Below are 23,799 nucleotides of genomic sequence, written 5' to 3'. Positions count from 1 at the left end.
GGGCAGCTTTAATTAGCATGAGGCCGCATTGATATGTAAATAGCGTATTGTTATTTAAATTTGCGCCCAGACGTATTGAGGGCGACAGTCATGTTATCCAGACGGAGAATGGCTGCATATGCCGGGCATGTCAATTTGCTGAGTGAAGGCTGATAATTACCTTTCTGTATAGGTAATAAGCTAGTATATTTCGTGTACCAGTTGGTTATAACAAAAAAATTAGTATCTTACTATAATTTGCCTAATGTTGTATGTATGCGTGTATGTGTGTGTGCCAAAGGCTCCGTCAGGTTTGATCCGAGCCTCGCCAAATTCGCACAGGGGATGCAGAAAAATACGGGGAGTGTCGTAAGCTACCTTCGGTCAAAATCGGAGGTCGAAGGTCAAAGGTCAAATTTTAAACTTGGTCCGATTGGGCTGTAATTTATACGGGAGATCAAGGAAAATATGGGGACTGTCCTAAGCTACTTTCGGTCAAAGTCGGAGGTCGAAGGTCAAAGGTCAAATTTTAAACTTGGTCCGATTGGGCTGTAACTCATACGGGAGATCAAGCAAAATATGGGGAGTGTCCTACGCTACCTTCGGTCGAAATCGGAGGTCGAAGGTCAAAGGTCAAAGTTTAAACTTGGTCCGATTGGGCTGTAACTCGGTGGGTGGAATCCTTGATGTGAGGGGAATGCAGAGGTCACATTTGGTTGAGATCGGTAAAGAATTGGGCTCAAAATCGGCGAAAATGTGACTTCTTTTTTGTTTTATCCAAAATCCACAGTAACCATGGCATGACACCCTGAATGCCCTCTCTGTTAATCTATAAATAGCTCTGATGATATATGCTCTGATCATGCTGATACATGTATAGGCCTTGCACAATATACCAACTCTTGCTATAAAACCAATGTCTTCCACTGTGGGTTTTATATTAACCCATTAAATGAAGACACAAGTAACTATATAAATTAATTGATTTAATTAATTATCGGTAAATAAGTAATGTCATCTGCAGTCAAAGGTCATCCAAATAATGAAATAAATAAATAAATAAATAAATAAACAAACAAATGGTCACCAAAATTAATTAATTTATGTCATCCGAGGTCAAAGGTCATCAAACAGAGGTCAAAGGTCATGTGGGCTCCGGCTATGTTGCTGTTATGCATACGGGCATATCGAGCTTAATCATATTAAATATATTAAATGTATAAACTTTGAAATTTACATGAATTTGAAGAGCAGAGCTTCGAAATGTAGAAGTCAGGTGATGTGAAATTCTGCTGCGTGACCGCCTCTGGGTGGTAGAATTATATTCATAAAACATTGAATTTAACAGATATCGTGGGTAGCCAACCACGATTTATCAGCATTTAAAATATATGTTAATTAACAAAGATAAATAATAAAGAGTACAAATGGCAATTAACTAGTAAACAAGCCTGAAATCTTAAAATGTTGCCACGTGATTTCCCGAACACATGATATGTTAACATGTGACCACTATTCAGATTTACCGTAAATATTTGGAGTATGCTTGCACATCATGCACATACACTGTGCATTTCTTTACTTCCGTATAAAATCAATAATTCATGCTGGGAGCCAAGTAACATTGTCTGCTCAGAGCAGATTGGTATTTTATTTTACTTGAGAGCATAATAGAAATACATAAAAACGAATAAGGCGCCATGATGGAAGGTCAGGTCGGGTATCAAAGATTATTCATAACTTAAATACTACTTGTATTTCCCACCTTGCCTCTGTCACATGTTTCCTTCATATTATTGACAGCAAGTCCTAATTTTAACTTTGCTATTGCAAAATGTCATTTCATATCAAATTAGTAGACTTTCTTTGAAAAAACATATCACTGGTGCCTGATGGGAATACCCGTCCGCCATTTCATTAAACTGGATCGTTTTCGCCTGTTTTGCGCCCAGATGTATTGGGGGCGCGCTATACTCTCATTGAACAGGCAAAGTTCGCAAAACTAACAACGTTGTTATTTGCCAAACTCAATTAACATGATCCAAGGGGTCGAACATGAATTATTCATAACGAGCTATAACGGATCGATAACTGGCCTCACTTTCTAGCTAGTAAACCAGCTGAATTTTTCATAGATTTTGCGTTGCTAATAGAACAACCGTGAATTTAGTGTCACCCCCTTGCACTGATAATGGCATGAAATCTATCGAATAGAACGCATACCTGGAATTGACTTTAAAAGAGGTCCGGAGCCAAGATGCGATTCTGAATTGGTGGTTTGTTTGGTATTCACTAGTCTACTGTAGTAGACCAGTTTAATTTATCATTGCCTAATCTCTCTGACCTGACCATGGAAAACTCATCATTCCTGTTCCGCTGATTCAACAGCTCAGTTATCCATGAGAAAACTGGTCTACTGTATTTGGAAATTACAATGAACTATGCACTCTATAGTGGCTATGATGTTACCTCATTAAAAATGCAGTTTTGGTTGTTTATGCACATATCCTGTGATTTATTCAGATTTCCTTTGACAGCTTAACCATCGCGTATTATGTGCGCGACGTCAAGCGTATACAATGGACCTTGTTCAAATAATACGCGCTGGACGGCTAACAGTACGCTTAATTTGTAAAAGGAAATCTGAATTACCACACCCAGATAGAGCTACCCCACGTGGGTTGGATTCAGTGAACACAGTGAGTTGGGCTAATGCATAAACATGTATGCTTGCCTATCTGTTATTGGTTAAGATTTACCACCCACATTGATTTTTACTTCATTAACATTCATCTCAGATTGGAGATGAAAGAGGTTGAGTCTATGTGTTAAGATATGGTGGGTCACACAGGTCATATCCAACTACCGCAGTCCTTTTTTCTCTGGGCAGGGCAGTCACTGGAGATGTGATGTGTTTCGTCATAGATTTTAATTGGTTTCATGCATGGAAACGTATGAATTGTTTATCAAAAAAAGAAAAAGAAAAAAGGAATGCAGCGCAGTCTACACCAGTGGAAAAAAGCGATTGTGATTCCTATCCCTAAGCAGTATCCTGCGAATATTGACAAGTTGAGACCGGTGTCCCTGACGGACTGTTTTGCTAAAATCAGTGAAGGTTTTGTTGTGGACTGGATTCTTGATGACATTCAACACAAAATAGATCCCAACCAATATGGTAATGTTAAAGGAGTCTCTACCTCACATTATCTGGTTAGTCTGATACATTTTCTACACACTGGGGCTAATTTACCAAAAATGTGGGCACTGTTGTCGTGACGGATTTTTCAAAAGCTTTTGACCTCATAGACCACAATTTACTCATCTCCAAGTTTGTTCATATAGGAGTGAGAGAATCACTCATTCCATGGATTTGTAGTTTCATTTCTGGTAGACAACAGTGTGTCAGATATAACCAAACTTTATCTGACTACAAATATTTAAATGGGGGGGTTGCCACAAGGCACAAAAATGGGCCCTTTGGGTTTCCAAATCATTATCAATGATGCAGCATCAGATGCTGATGCTAGTGTGTGGAAGTATGTAGATGACCTATCTTTGGCATCAAATGTATCCTATCCTACCAAGAGTACGCTGCAAAAAGATCTGAACAGTTTTGTTGATTGGTCAAAACATAATAATTTGACACTAAATCCATCCAAGTGTCAAGGGCTTCAGGTTTGTTTCATGAATGACCCACCTGCTCCCACTGTGTCTATTGACGATGTGCCTCTTCAGTTTGTTAAATTTGCTAAAATTCTTGGCATTTGGATACAGGATGATTTGAAGTGGGACAAACAAATTAATGAAATGCTAAAAAAACCAATAGCCGCATGTATATGCTCCGTACTCTTAAAAGATTTGGTTTTACATCTGATGAACTTGCAGTTATTTACAAAGGCTATGTACGGCCATTGTTAGAATATGGTGATGTTGTATGGGATTCGTCGTTGACATGTGAACAGGTTAATTCTCTTGAAAGAGTGCAAAAAGGGCTTGCAAAATAATACTTGGCAAGAAATACAACTCATATACTGATGCAATTGAAGAATGTGGAATTCAGACTCTTTCTGACCGTAGGAAAAATCACAGTGTTAAATTTGCTCAGTCTCTGCCAAAATGTGATCGTACGACCAATCTCATTCCCCCTACAAGGCGTTCTATGCATGGCAGAGAATTGCGCAATTCAAATTCCATCACTCGTTTACCTTGTAGAACTGAGCGGTTCAGAAAGAGTCCAATTCCACACTTCATCAACTTACTTAATACTTAAAATTGATGTTTTGTTTCACCCATTGATGCAGTTTAACAATTTGATGCAATTTAATTTAATTATTTTGATGTGACAATTTTTATGGTATGGGTATGACAGTGAATATGAGTGTATTGAGTGACTTGGTGTGTATGCATAATTATTTAGGGTGACTGTGTTTGGAAGTTCATGTAAGAGGTGCGCTCAAGAGTGAGTGGGGTGTGTTTGTGAGGATAAGTGTGGATATAAGATTAGTTAAGGGGTTTGCTTTCATAATTATCTGCAATATAATTTTTGTGTTTCTTTTATGCTTTTTTGATGCTTATTTGATTTGGTGTGTGGCGAGTATTATTTGTGGTCACTGTGTTTGGGAGTAAGAGGTGTGCTTAGGGGGGGGGGGGGGGGGGGGGGGGGGGGGGGGGGGGGGGGGGGGAGAGAAGCTTTTATAATTATGTGCAATATAATTCTGAATATTATATGTTTATTTCTTGTAATATGTATTTTAATAACTTTTATGTATAATAATAGTAAATAATTTTTTGATGTTTTAATATATTGTAAAAAGTGACGCAATTTGGCTATTTGCCACGATGTTATTTTCAATAAATATGAAATGAAAAAAATGAAAATGAAATGAAAGCTAGGGAATTTCGAGAAGTTCGAGAACCACGTCTTTTCCAGCTAGGCCTATTATGCTGATAGTAATATTCAAGCATATTGATATCTACTGTTGATAGCAATAATTTAAACATTTTGCTATTGATAGCAATAATTCAAACATTTGGTTATCTACTGCTGATAGTAATATTCAAGCATTGTTGCTATCTACTGCTGATACATGTAGTAATAGTTTAAACATTTTGTTATCTACCGCGCGCTGATAGCAATAATTCAAACATTTGGTTATCTACTGCTGAGAGTAATATTCAAGCATTTTGCTATCTACTGCGGATAGCGATAATTTAAACATTTTGCTATCTACCACTGATAGCAATAATTCGAATATTTGGTTATCTACTGCTGATAGTAATATTCAAGCATTTTTGCTATCTACTACTGATGGCAATGATTTAAATATTTTGTTATCTACCGCTGATGGTAATATTAAAAAAAATTGATATACCATTGATATAGCATTAATTCAAACATTTGGTTATCTATTGGTGATAGTAACATAAAGTATTTTTGCTATCTACCACTGATAGCAATAATTCGAATATTTGGTTATCTACTGCTGATAGTAATATTCAAGCATTTTTGCTATCTACTACTGATGGCAATGATTTAAATATTTTGTTATCTACCGCTGATGGTAATATTAAAAAAAATTGATATACCATTGATATAGCATTAATTCAAACATTTGGTTATCTATTGGTGATAGTAACATAAAGTATTTTTGCTATCTACCACTGATAGCAATAATTCAAACATTTGGTTATCTACAGCTGATAATAATAGTCAAGCATTTTTTACTATCTGCTGCTGTAGCAATAATTTAAACATTTTGTTATCTACCTCTGATAGCAATAATTCAAACATTTTGTTATATACTTCAGATCAGATGGTAATATTTAAAAAAATTGCTAGCAATAATTCAAACATTTGCTTATACTTCTGATAGTAATATTCAAGCTTATGATCATCTCTACCAAGAAAGATCCATTCCCAGATGTGACCCTCACTCTCAACAATCAGATAATTGAGCGGGTATCAAATTTCTTGATATCCTGCATGCTCACTGGTAAAGTCTCCAGGAACCTCCATGTTGACCTCATTTGCAAAAAGGCCCGCAAAATCTTGGGCTTCATCCATAGGTCCTTCCACTCGCCTCCTATCAACTGACACCGCACTTTATATCTTGCTTTGGCTCGTCCCATCCTCGAATACGGCTGTACAACCTGGCATCCTCTCAACAAAACACTGACAAATCGGATTGAGTCCACGCAGAGGTTTGCCTGCCGTGTTATTCTGCAGCAATGGAAGTTATCGCATGATGAGCTTCTCCAGGAGACTGATTTACCAACCCTCTCTAAGCGCCGTGACGTTACCACTCTTTGTCATCTATGATAAAATCTTCCACAGTCTATGCTCTTCTCCATGCCTCTTCAGACCCCATCTCCGTCCTACCCTGCGTCACCTAAATTCCTGCGCTGCGCTGTTGATCCCCCCTTTTTGCCTTCTGGCTCTTTACGCTCCCTCGCTTTGGAATTACTTACCGGAAGCCATCGTCAAGTCCACTTCCCTTCAGGCCTTCAAATTGGAGGTCCAATCCCACCTCTTGTGTATTTTCCCTGCTATTTGCTTTTACTTCTTTCGTCTATTTGGCATGTTTTCATGTATAGGCATCCCTTCAATTTATTTTTTGTCAATATTGGGTTTTGCCTGGCGTTTCGCCGAATGTTATAAATAAATATTCAAGCATTTTGCTATCTACTGCTAATAGCAATGATTTAACAAATCTACCGTTGATATTCAAGCATTTGGTTATGTGATAGTAATATTGAAGCATTTTTGCTATCTACTGCTGATCGCAATAATTCAAACATTTTGATATAATACTACTGATGGCAATATTGAAAAAAAAATGCTATCTACCGCTGATAGCAATAATTCAAACAGTTGGTTATCTACTGCTGTTAATATTCAAGCATTTTTGCTATCTACTACAGATAGCAATAATTTAAACATTTTGTTATCTACCTCTGATAGCAATATTTCAAACATTTTGTTATCTACCGCTGACAGCAATAATTTAAACATTTTGGTTATCTACTGCTGATAGCAATGGTCAAGCATTTTTGCTATCTATTGCTGATAGCAATAATTCAAACATTTTGTAATATACCGGTACTACTGATGGCAATATTTAAACAAAATTGATATATACCGCTGGTAGCAATAATGCAAACATTTGGTTATCTACTGGTGATAGTAATATTGAAGCATTTTTGCTATCTACTGCTGATAGCAATAATTCAAACATTTGGGTCATATCAATTTGTAAGCGCTCTTTTAATAACAAAGTCATTGAATTAATAACCGTATGACAAAACAGGCAAAAATAGTATATTTTTGCACGAGATTGCAATTTGGTGGACATAATTATAGACAATATAAGTGTGCCTTTTCATTTAATGACATAAAATTTGAACTTTGACTTGAAAAATATTTTAAGGAACACTTGAGGTTTTGAATTTTAAAACCTACATTTTGATCAAAAAAGTGCTTGGTTGGATAATAGTTTTCTAAATCTAAATCTAAACAAATACTCAATAAAATCGCAAAAGCGACATCTAATTGAGAAGAAAAATGGCCTACGATGAAAACACAAATATTTAATACGAGAATAGATTAAACATTAAGTTACACTACATTATTACATAGCTATACAGTTTTGAAGTAGACAATATATTGAATACTACAAGATTCTAGAGCAGATGATGGGAGGTTATTCCATTCTGATATGGTATTTGGAAAGAAACTGTATTTGTACATTATTTGATGATACAAACCGTCACATTTGATGTGACAGTTTGCCTGGAGTGAATATAATCAGGAATTTGAATTGCTTGAATTTATAAATAGTATTGCTGATTGCTTGCAAGACGGATATTTTTCGGCGTTCTTGTAGTGTGGGCCAATTTAAATCATTTAGAACGCTATATAATACCATTCTAATACCTTCGGTTCTGTTATACTATAGTTATTAACCACAAACCTAGCGTAGCGTGATCATATTGGGATTGGGGGCACCGATCATGATTGGGGGAGGGGGCACCGGGTCTGATGGGGGGGAACAAGCCGTTTTTCGGCCATTTTCCTATGGGTTTTTTAAAATTTTCTTTGTGGTGACTCTAACTGTTTTACATTTGGAAACATTGAAACTCATTTGCCATTTGTTTGACTATTTGTACAGTGATGTAAGGTCAGTTTGCAGGATGTCGTTATCATTAGGTGTTCTGATAACCATATAAAGGAGACAATCATATGCAAAAAGACGATTGCGGGTTGAACTGTCTATGTGGGAGACAATGTCGTTTACAGTCAACCAAAAACATCAAGGGGCCTAACACCGTTCCCTGCGGGACACCTATGAGAACTTGAACCTGTTCTATATCATTAACCAATTATACCGTATATCCATTTCCAGATTGAACCCCTTATACCATAATAGTGGTCTAGCTTCTTAAGCAGTCGTGATGCGGGATGGTGTCGAGGGCCTTTTGAAAATCGAGAATTTGTACCCAGTAGATCTGTTTGCAAGCTATATTATCAAGATTTCGTGCAAAGGTCTTCTATGGTAATTATCAATTGAGATTCACAGCTATGGTTTGATCTAAATCCATGTTGAAAGTCAGAAAGAATTTTTGTAAATGAGACATTACACTGTTGTTTGATGTGCTTATTTATTAATTTTCTAACAAACAATATATAATGTTCAATTCCAAACCTGGACAATGCCAACAGCTATCATGCTACTACTTTTTTCTCGTTTTTTATCAACTTATTCATCTTTTACTGCTTTTTTATTCCATGAACTGTATATGTACATTGAGGGCGCTATTTATATTTATTTTAAATTTCATTCAGCCAAATAAGTTCTTCTTTAAATTTCATGATAAAAAAAACTTTTTGAAAATTTCCTTGCTATTTGTTACTCTTTTTGTGATGTTTTCTGATGTTTCAATGCCATTATATCAGTGTCTATACACCTTGTAATGCTGAAAATACGGTTCAACTTTTCTTAAAAATGACGTGGTTTTACATGTTATCAAACAACCGTCACACACCCGTGATTATATGACGAAAAAGAATATGCTCCATGATTTTGCATGTGACTGACGTGATATATACACTGGCCTGTAATTGGCCGGATTGTTTTTCGGCCCCATTTTAAAAATTGCCCTAATATTGGCAGTAATTATAAAGCCAGTCACAAGGGATGTCACCTCCCGGTGTCACCTGTTTCAAGAGTGATTGGGAAAATATAAACTTGATAATGGGAGCCAGTTCCTGATTGAACTCTTTCAGTATACTACGAAGATATACTCCATCAGGTCCGGAGGCTTTGATTGGATTTATGTCCTCAAGGAGTTCTCCTTCTGCATCTACGTGTTGTAAGGATGATGCCCCTAAATCCAAAATTTATTTATTTATTTATTGTCAAATTATTAATAGTGGGGAAAGGGTCACCTTCCATTTCGGGTATTTCCGTGGTGTTTTCAATTGTAAAGACACTCGATACTGCTATTAAGGGATGGGGTATGAACGTTTGGACAGTATTTATTGTGGGACATTAGAGCACATAAGCAGACATATCAATTGCATTCTGAATACGAAGAATGTCATTCTGATATCAAATAATTTTGATTTTTGAAATTCGCAATTTAATACACATTTTATGGCAACTCATTAAAATTGATATTTTTGATATTTAACAGTACTTGAAGTAAACTTTATAAATCTGATGATTTATACTTAAAGTGTATGTAAGGGGGATGAAAAGCCGACGATCAATTGAAAATTTTAACCTTGCATATTAAAGATATGGATTTTTTTTTCAAAAACAAAAAAAAAAATTAGGTCTTTTTGGGAAAAAAATCCATATCTTCAATATGAAAGGTCAAAATTTTCAATTGACCGTCGGCTTTTCCTCCCTGCTACATACACTTTTAGAATATGTCATTAGATTTATATAATTTACTTCGAGGACTGTTATATATCAAAAATTTGAAAAATATCAAATTTTTATAATTTGTCATAAAATTTGTATTATATTGTGATTTTAAAAAATGAAAATTATTTGATATCAGAAAGACATGCTTCGTATTCAGAATGTAATTCGATAGGTCTGAGGTGCTCTCATGTCCCACAAAAAATACTGTCGAAACGCAATAAACGCTCATTTTAGATCCCTTAAGGCTTATGTAGATAACAACATCCCTGTTCTTCACATCTCTTCGTTGGTAGAGCATTGGTTTGGTGATCCGAGAGTCCCAGGTTCAAATCCAGGATGGTCAGTGATTTTTTTTCACTGGGCATTTGGTCTTGTGGACACTTGTGTAATTCGGGCTTGTGTAATTTTCTTTAGATTAATTTTGGCTCACCCGTGAGGTCAATTTCTATTTTTCCTTTTCAATCCAACACTGCATGTAGATCATTATTGAACACCAAGTGACAGGGTATAAAAAGTGTAAATATAACTGACAATGTGGACAGTCAAATGGCAGGCACTGAACGAAACTGATTTTTGCCATTCTATAGCTCTTCAGACTCGTGGCCTGCGTTATATTGAGCTTGGCCTGACGAGAAACCCTGCTGATGTGTCATAATGGTTTCAATGACAGGGTTCGGTTTTTGCCGGCAAAAACTGTCAAAAACCTATTTTTGCCTGGTTTAAACCGGCAAAAATGGCAAAAACTAGCAAAAACGCACATAATATTATAGTCACTCAAATATTAAAAAGTAACACAGAAACCTCATAAACAGTAGGCCTAGGTCTTACCGGTAACACACAAGTTTTAATGAATCATTCAACATATTTTTTGTCTCATCAAGTAAAATGAAAAGGTTTTGAATTTGATATAGGCCTAGGCCTATATGCCACACTTCGGTTATTAAATGCACTTGCAATGAAAATGCATGCCTTTAATTTCTTAATATGTTACTTATAATTTCAAAATGTGGCCTTGTTACACTCAGGAAATTATTTTTGTAACTTAATCATTTGTTTTGAGATGAAAATTTTGGACTACAAATCACTTTTTTAGTTTTTGCAATTTTTGCCGGCAAACACTGGCAAAAACTGTTTTACCAAGCGGTTAAAACCGTGGTTAAAACCGCGGTTAAACCCGCGGTTAAACCCGCGGTTTTTTCCACCTGCGGCAAAAACCTGCGAACCCTGTTCAATGAAAATGGATTAAATTAAATTTGACCAACATTTGGAATTTTTTTTAGTAATAATGTATGTAGGATAATTTATTTCTTACATCTCACATATCACTCACACCATGGACTTCGATTTCAGCTTTGTACTGGGATATTCCAGAAATTAAGTGCACACTCCCTAGTAACTTTTCAATCAAGGAAATGTCTGGATTTCCAAGTTTGCTTTCTGAAAACGAGTGGAATTCCACTCGCCAATGTTGCTGGAAAAAGCTTGGAAATGCAATTAAATAATTAAAAATGGTCTGAAATGAGCTCTCAAATGGATTTTTTCGCCTGAAAAGTCTGGCTTTCCAACAATCACAGCTAATCACGACTAAAGTCTGAAATCCTAACTTTTCCAACAATCACAGCTAATCACGACTAAAGTCTGAAATCCTAACTCTTTTTAATAGGGGGCGTGCATCTATTTTCTGGAATCGTAAACTTGACTAGCTTTATTGTTCTTTTTTCCCCTTTTTTTTCTTTACATATCTCTCTAAATTCCAGGGACTTATTAGAAGGACAAAACCTTGAAAAGACTTAAAATTCAAATCTAATGGATTTAAATTTTACTCTAATAAAGATTTGAATTTTAAGTCTCTGAAAGGTTTTGTCATTCTAACAAGTCTCTTAGACTTATTTTTTTTGTCTTTACATATAGGCCTAACTTTATTGTTCTTTTATTTGTATTTACATTATTATAAATAGGCCTATTAGGCCCTCCAGTTGATTCTTAGTTTCCTGTTTCTTGGTTGAAATCAAGGGATGAGGCGACTTTTAATTATCTATTATTTTCTTTATTTTAAGACATGTGGTCGCAACCTCCATCAACCCGTTTTGACTAGGAACAAACATTTAATTATTTTACAACTATGTTTGATTTTATACATAAGTAGGCCTAATGGTATAGTTATGTTCTTTCTTTATTCATCATTATAGTTGATAGGCCCTATGATCAAAGTCAGAAAGTAGCAAATGGAAGTTATTAAAAGTTATTTTAAAAGAGGAAAATCCAAAATAAAAATTAAATAATAAATATTTTGCAATTCTCTGCTTTGTACGCGGACGGGAAACAGGAAACTAAGAATTTATTGTGAAGGGCCTTATCATGCTTTATTGTTCTCAGTTTCAAAAACGGTTCAATTTGAACCAGGTTCATGAATCAGGTAAAAATGATTCGGGAAAACCAAGTTTAAGGCACTAGAAATATACTATGTTTTACTAGTAAAATTACTAGTGAAAATCTACTGAAAAATGTCATAAAAAGAGGATGTTGGGATCACGAAATACTCCTTTAAATAGTTTAATTGATTTCAACAACTAATATTATTTGTGTTCTAAAATTACGATCGATGGTAGGCCTAGCGTTTTGAATAGCTTTGAATCATTCAATAGCTCATGATTCTGCAATATTTTGTGTTTTGCATGTCTACTCAGGCCTGTGTCTTTTTAAAGGAAAATTTTATTTGTGACGTGCGCGTCGCGTCAGTAGGTCAAGGGTCATACATGTGATCAAACATAATTTATGCACCGTAGCGCAATTTTTTTCCGCCATGCAAGAGAAGGCCACCCGTCGAAAATCTCCCAAATTCACCGTAAATATCACTTTGTTTTAGAAGTAGACATCCGCAAAAGGTAAGGTATAGTTTTGTGACACTTTTTGACCACGTTTTAGTATAGAATATCGATATCTTATTGTGTAAATTTGGATGTTTCTGCGCAGAATAAAATCACGATTTGTCGATTTTCCAATCAATCAAACTGTCTTTTGTTGCGCGAGCGAAGTCGAAGCAGCCAAGGCCGTGCAACGGTTCATTGTGTGCTGTACATGGTGGGCGCGGGCTTTCCAGGGCAGCGCTATTGGGTTTGCCTTGCGCAGCGAGTCCAAGGGCTGCACAAGTTAGGGGTTGATGCGGCCGGGAAAGAGCGTAAAAACATTAGTAAAATAGAAATTATAGCTGTAGAAAATAATTATTTAGCTGAGGGGGACTATATACTGTTGGATTTTTCATCATGTTTTAATTTAAATTTTAAATTGATAGTCTTCAAGTTCATGTCTTCATTTGATGAGTGAAAATTCCTATGTTAATATTTTCACTCGACTTCAACAATGACTTTGGCTAGTAACATTGCCATCAATCAGATGAGATTATTGTTGAAAAATATAAACTTTTATTAAATATTTTTCTTTATTTTTTGATGCTTTGCCTTTTAATTTTATATTTTAAAGTTTTTGTGAACAAATTATTTTTTTAAGTCTTGCCTTGGTGTAATTTTTATTTCTTTTTTGTATGATAATTTTTGTTGTAAATTTTCTGAACATTGTTGATTTTAAAAGTGTGTTAACTTGATACGGTACTAAAAATTCAAGTACTAGTGTGTTAGTCAGTTAATAATACTGTAATATTGTCACCATCCTTGTCTGGTTTGAATGTTTTCCGCCCTGTCCTTGTGAATAAAGACAACAAATGGGCAGAAATGTGTTGCATGTGCATGCTTATCTGGTATTGACTGTTCGCAAAGTCAGGGTTGCTGATTTTTGGGAAAAAATGTCAATTTTTTTACTCGTTTTTACTTGTGAAAATTTCAAAGAAAAAAATTGGTAAAATCATGGGAAAAACATGTTGAATTCTGCACAGATGAATTTTTATTAGCAATTGATAAAATGGTATTATTGTAGGGCTAGTAAGAATATGCAATTGCGTTTAATATTTGCAGTGCAATTCGCGTATTTTGGCTCCAAATGAAAAAAAATCGATATTTAACAAAAAAAAACGGATTTGGAGAGTCCCTTGACCTGGAGCGAAGTACTTCAATCATTTGTGGAGTATTGTAAAAAAATTGGAAAAAAGTTGCCAAAAATTACAAGTTCAGTATCCAAAAATGGGACCGATTTGCAAGTTTGTGTTCACTTCAAAATCTAATCGGGGTGCGTTTTTTTTTTTTTTTTTTTGCGTAGTCTTAGCAGCCAGTACACATAAGGAATGAAGTAAAACAGTCAATTTATTATGGGTCAGTTCATGTCAAATCAACCAATTTTCTGAAAATTTCCCAGATGACCCTCTCAGATTTTGATGAAATTCCATCAGAATGATCTTTTGTGGTCACTATGAACCCATAGAAAAATTTGGCCTCATAGGCCATGACCCATGTCGTTTAAATTGAGAAATGGCCCTTTGAAGTTTGGCCTGGACCCCCCCCCCCTTTTTGGCACTCATGATTGTCATTATAATTTATATGGTGATTTTTACCAACTTTGGTAGCTCATTTGTAACTTCCTGTTCTGAACAGATGGAGCTGCAAATTTGAATTCTAGCTAACCTTAGGCCCTTTACAATTAATTCTTAGTTTCCTGTTTCCCGCCTGCGTCCAAAGTAGAGAATTGCAAAATATTTAATTATTTTATTTTTATTTTGGATTTTCTCTTTCAAAATAACATTGAATGACTTCCTTTGCTCTTTCTGACTTTGTTCATCACCTATAATGATGAATAAACAAAGAACGATTAACTCTACCATTACTTATTATAAAATCAAACATAGTTGTAAAATAATTAAATGCATGGTCCTAGTCAAAACGGGGTGATGTAGGTTGCGATCACTTGTTTTAAAATAAAGAAAATATTAGATAAGTCGCCTCATCCCTTGTTTTTAACCATGAAACAGGAAACTAAGAATCAAATGTGAAGGGCCTTGTCATATTTTTAGAATCTGGCTCTAAATTTCAGATATCTGCTTTCCTTTCAAAGTTATAGAACTCAAAGTTGGTAATTTATGGCCATTTTAATGGTAATTTGAGGTAAACTTGTAAATTTAAATTGTCAAAATTCAAAATTTGATCTTATAACATTTTAAATCCTAATGTAGGGCTGCTAAGAAAACGCGATTTTGGAGGCCAAGACACGCACCCGATTTTCCAAAAAACACAAAAATCCGCGATTTCCCACGATTTTTTTTTGGATTTGGAGAGTCCCTGGACCTATAACATCAAGTGCTACCATCATTAAAATTAAAAAAATTTTGAAAAAAGAAAAATTTATCGTACTAACGCGAGTCCCACCCTAATATAATGAGAAAATTTCAGAAATTGTTATTTCCAGAGTTAAGTCCCACTGGCCTGCTAATTTTTAACGGAAATGGTTCCGAATTTGACAACCCAAATCATGCAACTTTGAAAAATCACCTCGAAAATTATTTTTGTGACTACGGAGCTCAATTTTCATTGCTATATTATTTATTTACCTTGAAATATTGTCAATATCCGTACTGACGCGAGTATAGTCCCACCCCGTTTTGGGGTGAACATTTTTCAAAATTGGGGGGTGGGACTATACTATAAGTTTTTTATTTTTTCGGTTTTGTAGTGTCCCTGGACCTAGACCTAAATGCTAGGATCATTCATGGTTGACCTAAAAAAAAATTTTGAATGCATTTTGAAATCATTAATAGAGAATGACATGAATACAAATTATCAATTTTCATATTAAAAATCAGAGATGTCACATTTCGGATTTATCCGGATTTCCGGATTTTGGGGATTAAAAAAAAAATTCCGGATTTTCAAAATTTAATTTTTTTTTTTGCTTTTGGAGTGGCCCTATTGTCTTATCTTTCTGCTTCACATATCAACATCAGCCATATTGTCCATGTAATAAAGCCAAAAACTTTTTTAAGAGTGACTCTTGTACATAAAAGCATAGGAAACTGAAAACTTTCAAGCATGTTTTCTGAAGAAGGAAGCACTTTTATTAAAAGTGTATCACAAGCCAGGAGCTTTGAACTGTTCTTCTTACCCTCTGAAATGGCCTTTACTGTGGTGCTAAATGTGCAGAAACCATCTGGCTTCGCCCCTCCACCCCTACCGGGCCCCGGACCCCGGCCGTGTTAGCTTGAGAGCTTCGTCACACGCCGCAAGTTCAGGATTTTTTGGGTCAGCCTGTGACATCTCTGAAAAATACAGAACATCTTGAATTTTTTATTTTTTTTTTTTTTTTTTGTACTTAACTCGAAGGTGGGTCTATACTCGTGTCAGTACGGTACTCTCGCTGGAAAAATGGAAAATGAATCGGTTGTTGTCATTATTTCCTATGCAACGTGTAAAAAAAAAAGTAGCCACTTCCGCTAACTTTATTAACTTTCTGTCTCATATACATATTTCTTGTCAAAATCAACCCTAAATATTAAAAGTGCTCTACATAAATCATGAATGCATGAAAACATTATTTTGGAATTTTTGAAGGATTATGATGTGAGAAAATAAAGTCCCAATTCAGTGAAAAATAAAATCTACGGCCGTGAACATCAATCCAAGATGGCCGCTTGCCCTACAGTAAACAACACATGTCGAGATGTTGTGTCACAGTAAGGCGTAAAATAAATTAAAAATAATGATAGTTTGTATGTCATTTCTTTCAGTATGTTATCAACAATATTCCCAAAACAATATTCCTAAAATTCCACCCACAAATATGAGAAAATAAAGAGTTTTTTACAACTCAAGTGAGACTACTTTTTAAAGCTTTTTGGGAAGTTCTGGTACCGAATATCCAGACCATGACGTGAATTCACTGTTATGAAAGATTAAAAATGCACCTTGTAAACTAGCAAATCCTTGTGTAAAGTCCCACCCCCCCCCCCATTTTTGGTCATTTTTCACCCAAAAAAAGGGTGGGACTACATGTATACTCGCGTAAGTACGGTAATAAAATAAAAAATTGCATTTTTTGAAAAACATTTTGCTGATTTGGAGAGTCCCTGGACCTAACATCAAGTGACAAAAAAATATTAAAAATCGCAAAAAAAAGAAAAAAATTGCAGCAAATAATGCAAATTTTGCGTATTCTTAGTACCGGTAGCCCTAATTTAAAGGCGACGGAAGACTCGGGAGGGCAAGTATCAAATTGAGCTCAACTCAGGGAGCTCAATTTGAGCTCCTTGTTGGAACCAGGTGCGCAATTGATAGAGCTCCAGGATTTTATAGTTCTAAACGAAAGTCTGCTTACAGCAACAGGGGCCCTAACTTTGCTAAAAGATCATACAGGCATTCTTAACTTGTCAATATTCAACTTCTGTAAAAGTGGTTATTTTTGTGTGTAAAATTAACCGTTTCTCTCATTTTTAAATCCGCATCATAGACCTAGATACGTAAGGCCCGGCAAAAAACGAGATCTCGCTTTTCACGCCGTGATTCTCGCTATTAACCAATTATCTCGCTTTTTAAGAAAGTTTCCAAGCAGTATACTTACTATAAAAATGTTGCTTTATGCCATAAAAGTTCGTTGAATTCCATGAAATGAACTTCAACATCGGAAAAGAGTGCAGAATTCAACAGCATTGCAACCACATTGCTAGATGCAAAAGCCATTCTTTACGTAATAAAAATGACATTTCATTGCAAATGAGTTCAAGTTTAGGCCAAATATCGTTATATTTATTGAATTATTGGAATATTTTGACTATAAAACATAATTCAAGGTCAAATTTTTGTCACTTTTTTGCCGTCTGACGACAAGGTAGTAAAGGAAGCACATCCTCACTATTGTCATTGACCGAATCTGAACAACAGAGGGCTTTTTTATGGAATTATTTTTAAATTTTTTTTTCGGATTTTCATATTTTCGGGCGTTTTTAAAGCTTCTTGTGCCATTTTCCGGGGGAAATCTCGCTTTTCTCGCTTTTCAATACTTTGGATCTCGTTTTTTACTTCAAAAAATTGCGTTTTTTGCCGGGGCCTATAGATACGGTACATAAAAAGAACATTTGAACACGTTTTTATTTTTCGCGGTAGCTGCATTGAGTGCGAAAAGCGAAAAAACTAATGTACCGTACCGCAAAAATGTCAACTTAAACAGCTTAGCCAAAATTCAAAACGGTAAGGAGTTGAGGCCTTTTTTAACTTTTCAAAAATACAAAAACATTTTATTTACTACCTTGCAAATGAACAAACAAGACCTGTTTAACATTTCAAAAAGCGAAAACGTCAAAAGTACAGCCAATTTGTTGTGAACGATCAGATATTAATATAAATTGTTTATTTTTTATTGAAGCTTGTACATAGAAACAACTTTCCTAAAGCAGAACCAAACCAAAGATAACCACCAAGATGAAGTTTATAGAGAGCTACGAGTTACGAGAATGGGTCAAGGACAACCTTAGAAAAACCATCTTTCAAAAGGTAAGTTTGGGAAAAAATTTCTTTCAGATTTTAGCTCATTATATTGATTATTGATAAAAACAATAAGAAAATATAAATTGATTTATGAAGAAAATCATATGTCCAATTTCCTTCAAACAAAAGGCAAGTTTGCGAAAAAATTTCTTTCAGATTTTAGCTCATATTTAAATTGATAAAAACAATAAGAAAATATAAATTGATTTATGAAGAAAATCATATTTACAATTTACTTCAAACAAAATACATATTTATCAATGATCTGTGTACTTTCCGAACTACTCAATCTGTTTAAAACATGCTCAGAGCATTTCCTTAAAGATAATGGAAAAAAATGAGATAAAAATGCTCTGAATTGGGTCAATGGATCAAACTACTCATGAAAAATAGTTCAATTGGCCCAATTCAAGGAACATATTTGTAATACAGTTCAACAAAATGCAAAGTCACAAATTGTAATTTTTCCATGTCAATTTAGGTTACACTGTATGTGATTTTAGGTAATCTGATGATATTTACTCTCACTTTCCCCCACCAGGCACATGCACTAGCTGTCCAGACGGGGTGCGAAATCCTCGTCAAGATGCACGATAACCAAGACATTAGTGGTTGCCAATACTATGCCACAAGCACCCTGAAGCAGATCTACAGGAACAGTAAGCTGAGGCAACCGGGAGAGATGCAAGTTTCCGGTGAAACCGGTTTGCCTCTTATGGACAAGTGTATTCAGTACGGTGAGGATGCGTCGGCATCCACAGAGAGTTCTATACCTAACGATGTTGACGGAGGCGGGGACGGTGGTATGCAGAGTCAATTTCAAGGACAGGACATGGGTGCTAATCAAAGTGCGGTTCCCATGCAATTATCATCATCAGGTTTTAGTGATTTCAACTCGCAAACGCAACAGACTCAGGGCAACGAAGGCAATGACGATTCAGACATTGAGATTACCCAAATAACGAACCCACAGAATTTAATGACCAGTGTGCAAGTTAAGCAGGAGCCCATGTTTCAACAACAGAACACAATGTTTGGACAACAGCAACAAGGCATGATGGGTAATCAGCAGGGCATGATGGGTACACAAGGCATGATGGGTAATCAGGCCATGGTACAACAGTCATATCCAGTGCCCATAGCGCCCAAACCTTATCAGTGTAGCATTTGTAGAAAAGCTTTCAAAAGTGTGCATGTGTTGCAAAAACACACATTGACATTCCATACGCCAGGAGGCGCCGGGGGCGGTGTGCGAAGCAGAGGTCGGGGCAGGGGTAGAGGGCGTGGAAGAGGTAATAGAGGAAGAGGCCTCAAATTAACAATAAGTAGAACTCAAATAGCAGGAGGCCAACAGCAACAGTACCAAGCAATGCCTAGAGTGAGAGCGGAAGCCGGTGCTAGTAGTGGATCTGATCCGAATAGGTAGGGCTGGTTTAATCATCTCAGTAGAAGGAACTTCTCCCAATACTTGCAGTGAAATTGAACTAAAAGAATGCTGCTATAGTCCATTTGGCTTCCTTGAGATGTAAGCGCCTGTGTGTGATGCATGCGCAGTCAAAGGCAGAGTATCTGTATGGCACAGTCTCTTTGCACTGTATCACACTCTACTCTACAGATGCGCCACCTTTGATCAGGTTGCGTGTATCGCACACGTGAGTTAACTGTCTCAAGAGAGCCAAATGGACTAGCATATTAATTATTAAAAGATGAAACAAGTTGGAGGCAAGGCATTAGCCAGGATTTGAAAGTAGGGTGTCCAAAGTACAAAAAGTAAAGCGAAGTGGCGAAGCGAACGAAGGCGATCCTGCCGGGGTCCAGGGGGCGCTTTAGGCCCCCTGGCGGGGATCAGGGGCAGCGCCCAAAGCTCCTGGATTTTAGCAATTTGAAGGGCCCAGGAGAGGCTTTTTAGACATAAATATCCAACTATTTGTATTAAAGCAATTTGCATCAATACCATTCAAAACGTACTTTTCTTGACTTACTAAGGTAGGGACTGGTTCCTGGGAATTGAGTCCCGCCGGGTAGCCTAGTACCAGGCGGAAATTCCATGCCCGGATACCGAAATTCCTAAATGCTAGGATCATTCATGGTTGACCTAAAAAAAAAAAAAAAAAAAAAAATGATGTTTTTGTTTTAATATGAAAATTGATTTTTGTTCATTTTATATCAATGATAAAAATGCATTGAATTTGAATGCATTTTGAAATCATTAATAGAGTATGACATGAATACAAACTATCAATTTTCATATTAAAAACACAAAACATCATGCTAATTTTATTTTTTAAATTTTTTTTAAGGTCAACCATGAATGATCCTAACATTTAAATCTAGGTCCGAGGATACTACAAAACCGGAAAAAAAAAAAAATAACTTGTGTGTAATCACCTAACATGACTGGCTCAATTTGCTATAGCATCAATAGACCACTTACTTGTCTTGGCATACATGATTACATGTGTATGTGCTAAATTGTGTACAGAAAACAGACGTGACAATTTCCAAAAAACCATTTGAAAATCTCAACATATGAATATTTTTATTTTCTGGCATAACATTAGTAGGTGTCCTTCCCGAAAAGCACTTCAGAAACAATGTCTACATTTATAAATAAGAATTAAGATGGAAACAAATTTCTTCAGATAATTTGCTTTCGTGATTTTAAATATTAATATTTTCACTTTCCTTTTTCCAGCACCACAACATGTACATATTGTAACCAAACCTTTGAGCAGCCTGAACAACTTTCCGCCCACATTCCTGAATGCCCCTTAGCCCAGCAACCGCAACAACAAGACCAATTCGCAGACCCCAACGCAGCAGGATCCTTGGACCAATCCGGATTCCCCACAGATTTCCCTAGTGCCTCACAGGATGACCCCTCATCCCAGTCCGATGCATCGTGGCAACAACAATTCATGCCCCCTGACGGCTCGTCTCCCAGTGGCCTAAACCTCCCCTCGGCTAGCCAGTATTTTGGCCAACAGAATCCGCCCACTTCCATGTACAGCACCCCTACCCAATCACCCAGAGCGAGCACGTCCCGAGCAGGGAGTTCAGGAGGAAGTCGGGTAAGTGTCAGATATTCAGTTCAATCGGGTGATGCAAAGAGCAAAGGGAGGGCAAGGTCAGGCTAGATGACTTCATACCCAAAGGAAAGCACTAAAAAGGCTGGTAGTTTGCACTTCCCAATATTTCTTCAGAGTTAATCAATATATAGGACCTGAAGAACCAAATGAAATCACTGCCAAGTTGTTGCACGAACAGTGGTTTCTCAGCTTTGTGAATTCTGTGGTCATGACTAAGCTGATAGTGGTTGGGACTTACGGAACTGTTCTGAGAAATGAAGTGGTACGACCTCGATATAATACCCAATGAGAGCTGGGTTTTGGGGCAAGTCTCATTTGTCACATTGTGGTTTTGAGAGCGATGAGAAGTTCATTTTCATAACACGAATACCAGGCACATTGCGATGAGGTGTAGTTGCCCAGTTCTTACTTGCACTCGAACGTGAAGCGAAAATTTTCAAGTGACAAGTTCCTGGTTCGTTATTAAACATTTGGAATAAGGCAGAGTTTTTGTGTGCACAAAGTTTGAAGACAATCAATTATTAGTAGATTATTAAACTAATGAGTCGTCTACCTTTGACCTTGCACTCCCTTGGTTTCTTTAATTACCTGTTGTGAAACAAAAGCATACATGCAGTTGATTGTTGACAGTCAAATTTGACAGATTTTCCTGAAGATCAAGCTTTTTATAGTTTTATCCACAAGACTTTTCCAGTTTTCATGTAAATCTTGACAGCATTTACTCGACGTGTGCTGGACTCTTTACTGATTCTACTGATCTACTACAATTTTGTTTCGAGTGGCGTGCACGTGAAAGTTTGAAAAACTATCATAGATATTTAAGTAGTCTTTGCCCCAGTCTTTGTTCTCTCTAGTTGCGCTAAAGTGCAAAGATGTTTCCTATGCATGCGGAAGGGTATCCACATGAACTGTAAGTTGCTTTATCGCAGGAGGGGTGGGGATATGTTCACCAAAATATCAATTTAGACGGAAGCGGATAGGTAACAAAATTATGTCAACATTAAATCGACTTACAATGTGTGCTTTTGTTTCTGCTATATATTTTGTGTTAAAGAACTTAATTAAATGTGTTTTGTGCACTCACAACAAACAACCATAGCATATTATTACCAGAAATCAGTGAACACTAGTGAATATTTTGGACAGGTGTTGATCTTGTGGTCACATGATGACCACAGTCCATCTCGCATACCCTCTCTATTCTTGAACTAAACCGGCCACATTATTATTGGTAGCTCTTGATCGTAACATGTGGCTGAAAATGAGCGAGTTTGGTAACTACCAAATAGTGTAACTCCTGTTGGAAGAACTTCTACTGTACACCGTGTTGCTCTCAAAGTCAACTACGTTTGCACTTTGCAAACATTTGTACACGGTGTAATGTTGTATGGTACGGCCTATGTGTACAACCTGTACGGTACCAACAGTTTTTGCGTAAACAAAGTAGTGTGCAAGAGGAGCGAACACTTACACATAAGGCCAAGCGACCAAATGGTATATTTACTATACTACATAATTTGTTACAGGGAGAGAGGATAACATCTCTGATTCTCTGGTAGTATAAAAGGCTGTGGTTGTTTGTTGCGATGTGTTTAATTTGAATGTTCTAGAGTTGTCTCAAGTCCTTTTGGTATAACAATACTTCCAGTGACCTAAAAAACGAACTAAGATCTGCTAAAATACATTTGGTTAAATTATATTGTTTAAAACAATAATAACATGGCATGAAGTAAGTTTCTAGCTTAAAAAACAACAAAAAAAAAAACGAAAAAAAGTGAGAATCTGGAAGGCATTTGTTACTAACCATTTTCCAAATTGAAAAAATTATTCTAAAAACATTAAAATTAAATCTTGTTTTAAAGTGATTTGTGTTTATGTAACTGTTTTGGCTTTGATCATTATTCCTAATTATTTCAAAAATCAGACCAATTTTTGTCCTTTAAATGGGAGAAAAAAAAATACCCAGGGAAAATCTGCTCCATCCAGGCCAAGTTTGAAGATTAGTTTGTTTAGGGTAGGATTAGTAGTGTGTTGTTGTAAGGTGTTTGGAAACAGTGCAGGTTTACACAAATTAGCTTAACGGTAACTTTGTATGGAAGTGTTTTCCGGTAGTAGGACAAAACGGTTTAATATGTGAGGCTATCTCAAAGGTTGAAGATGATGTCCACATTTTGGCATTTTCTTAGCTGCGAAAGAAGTCAACTTGAAACGAGTTGCAAGAAAGTTGAAGGAGTGAGTGCACAAATGGGACGCCCTCTACTGTGGCTGTCTTACTCTTGGTCTTTGCTGCACTCCCCATTCTCTCTCCGTTACAAAGATTGGAGTGTGGCAAGTGTGGTGTAGCCGATTTGTGCTCTCACGCCATAGGAACAGCCGCTAATGTGA

The 23,799-nt window shown here is 36.2% G+C and overlaps 1 protein-coding gene across 50 annotated transcripts in view; it reads left to right on the top strand.

Moving 5' to 3' along the window:
- The first annotated feature begins 12,657 nt into the window (after positions 1-12,657).
- Positions 12,658-23,799, top strand: part of LOC140170248 (uncharacterized) — a 244,712-nt gene continuing 233,570 nt past the window's right edge. For all 50 annotated transcript variants that reach the window (XM_072193598.1, XM_072193583.1, XM_072193585.1 and 47 more), the window contains exons 1-4: positions 12,658-12,793; positions 18,204-18,331; positions 18,867-19,747; positions 21,021-21,396. In XM_072193598.1, coding sequence (XP_072049699.1) covers positions 18,260-18,331; positions 18,867-19,747; positions 21,021-21,396 — 1,329 coding nt within the window. In that variant the 5' untranslated portion in view covers positions 12,658-12,793; positions 18,204-18,259. The remainder of the gene's footprint in view (positions 12,794-18,203; positions 18,332-18,866; positions 19,748-21,020; positions 21,397-23,799) is intronic.

The sequence above is a fragment of the Amphiura filiformis genome, chromosome 14 (assembly GCF_039555335.1).
Source record: "Amphiura filiformis chromosome 14, Afil_fr2py, whole genome shotgun sequence".
Classification (NCBI taxonomy): domain Eukaryota; kingdom Metazoa; phylum Echinodermata; class Ophiuroidea; order Amphilepidida; family Amphiuridae; genus Amphiura; species Amphiura filiformis.
This window is presented reverse-complemented; position numbering and strand designations above follow the sequence as displayed.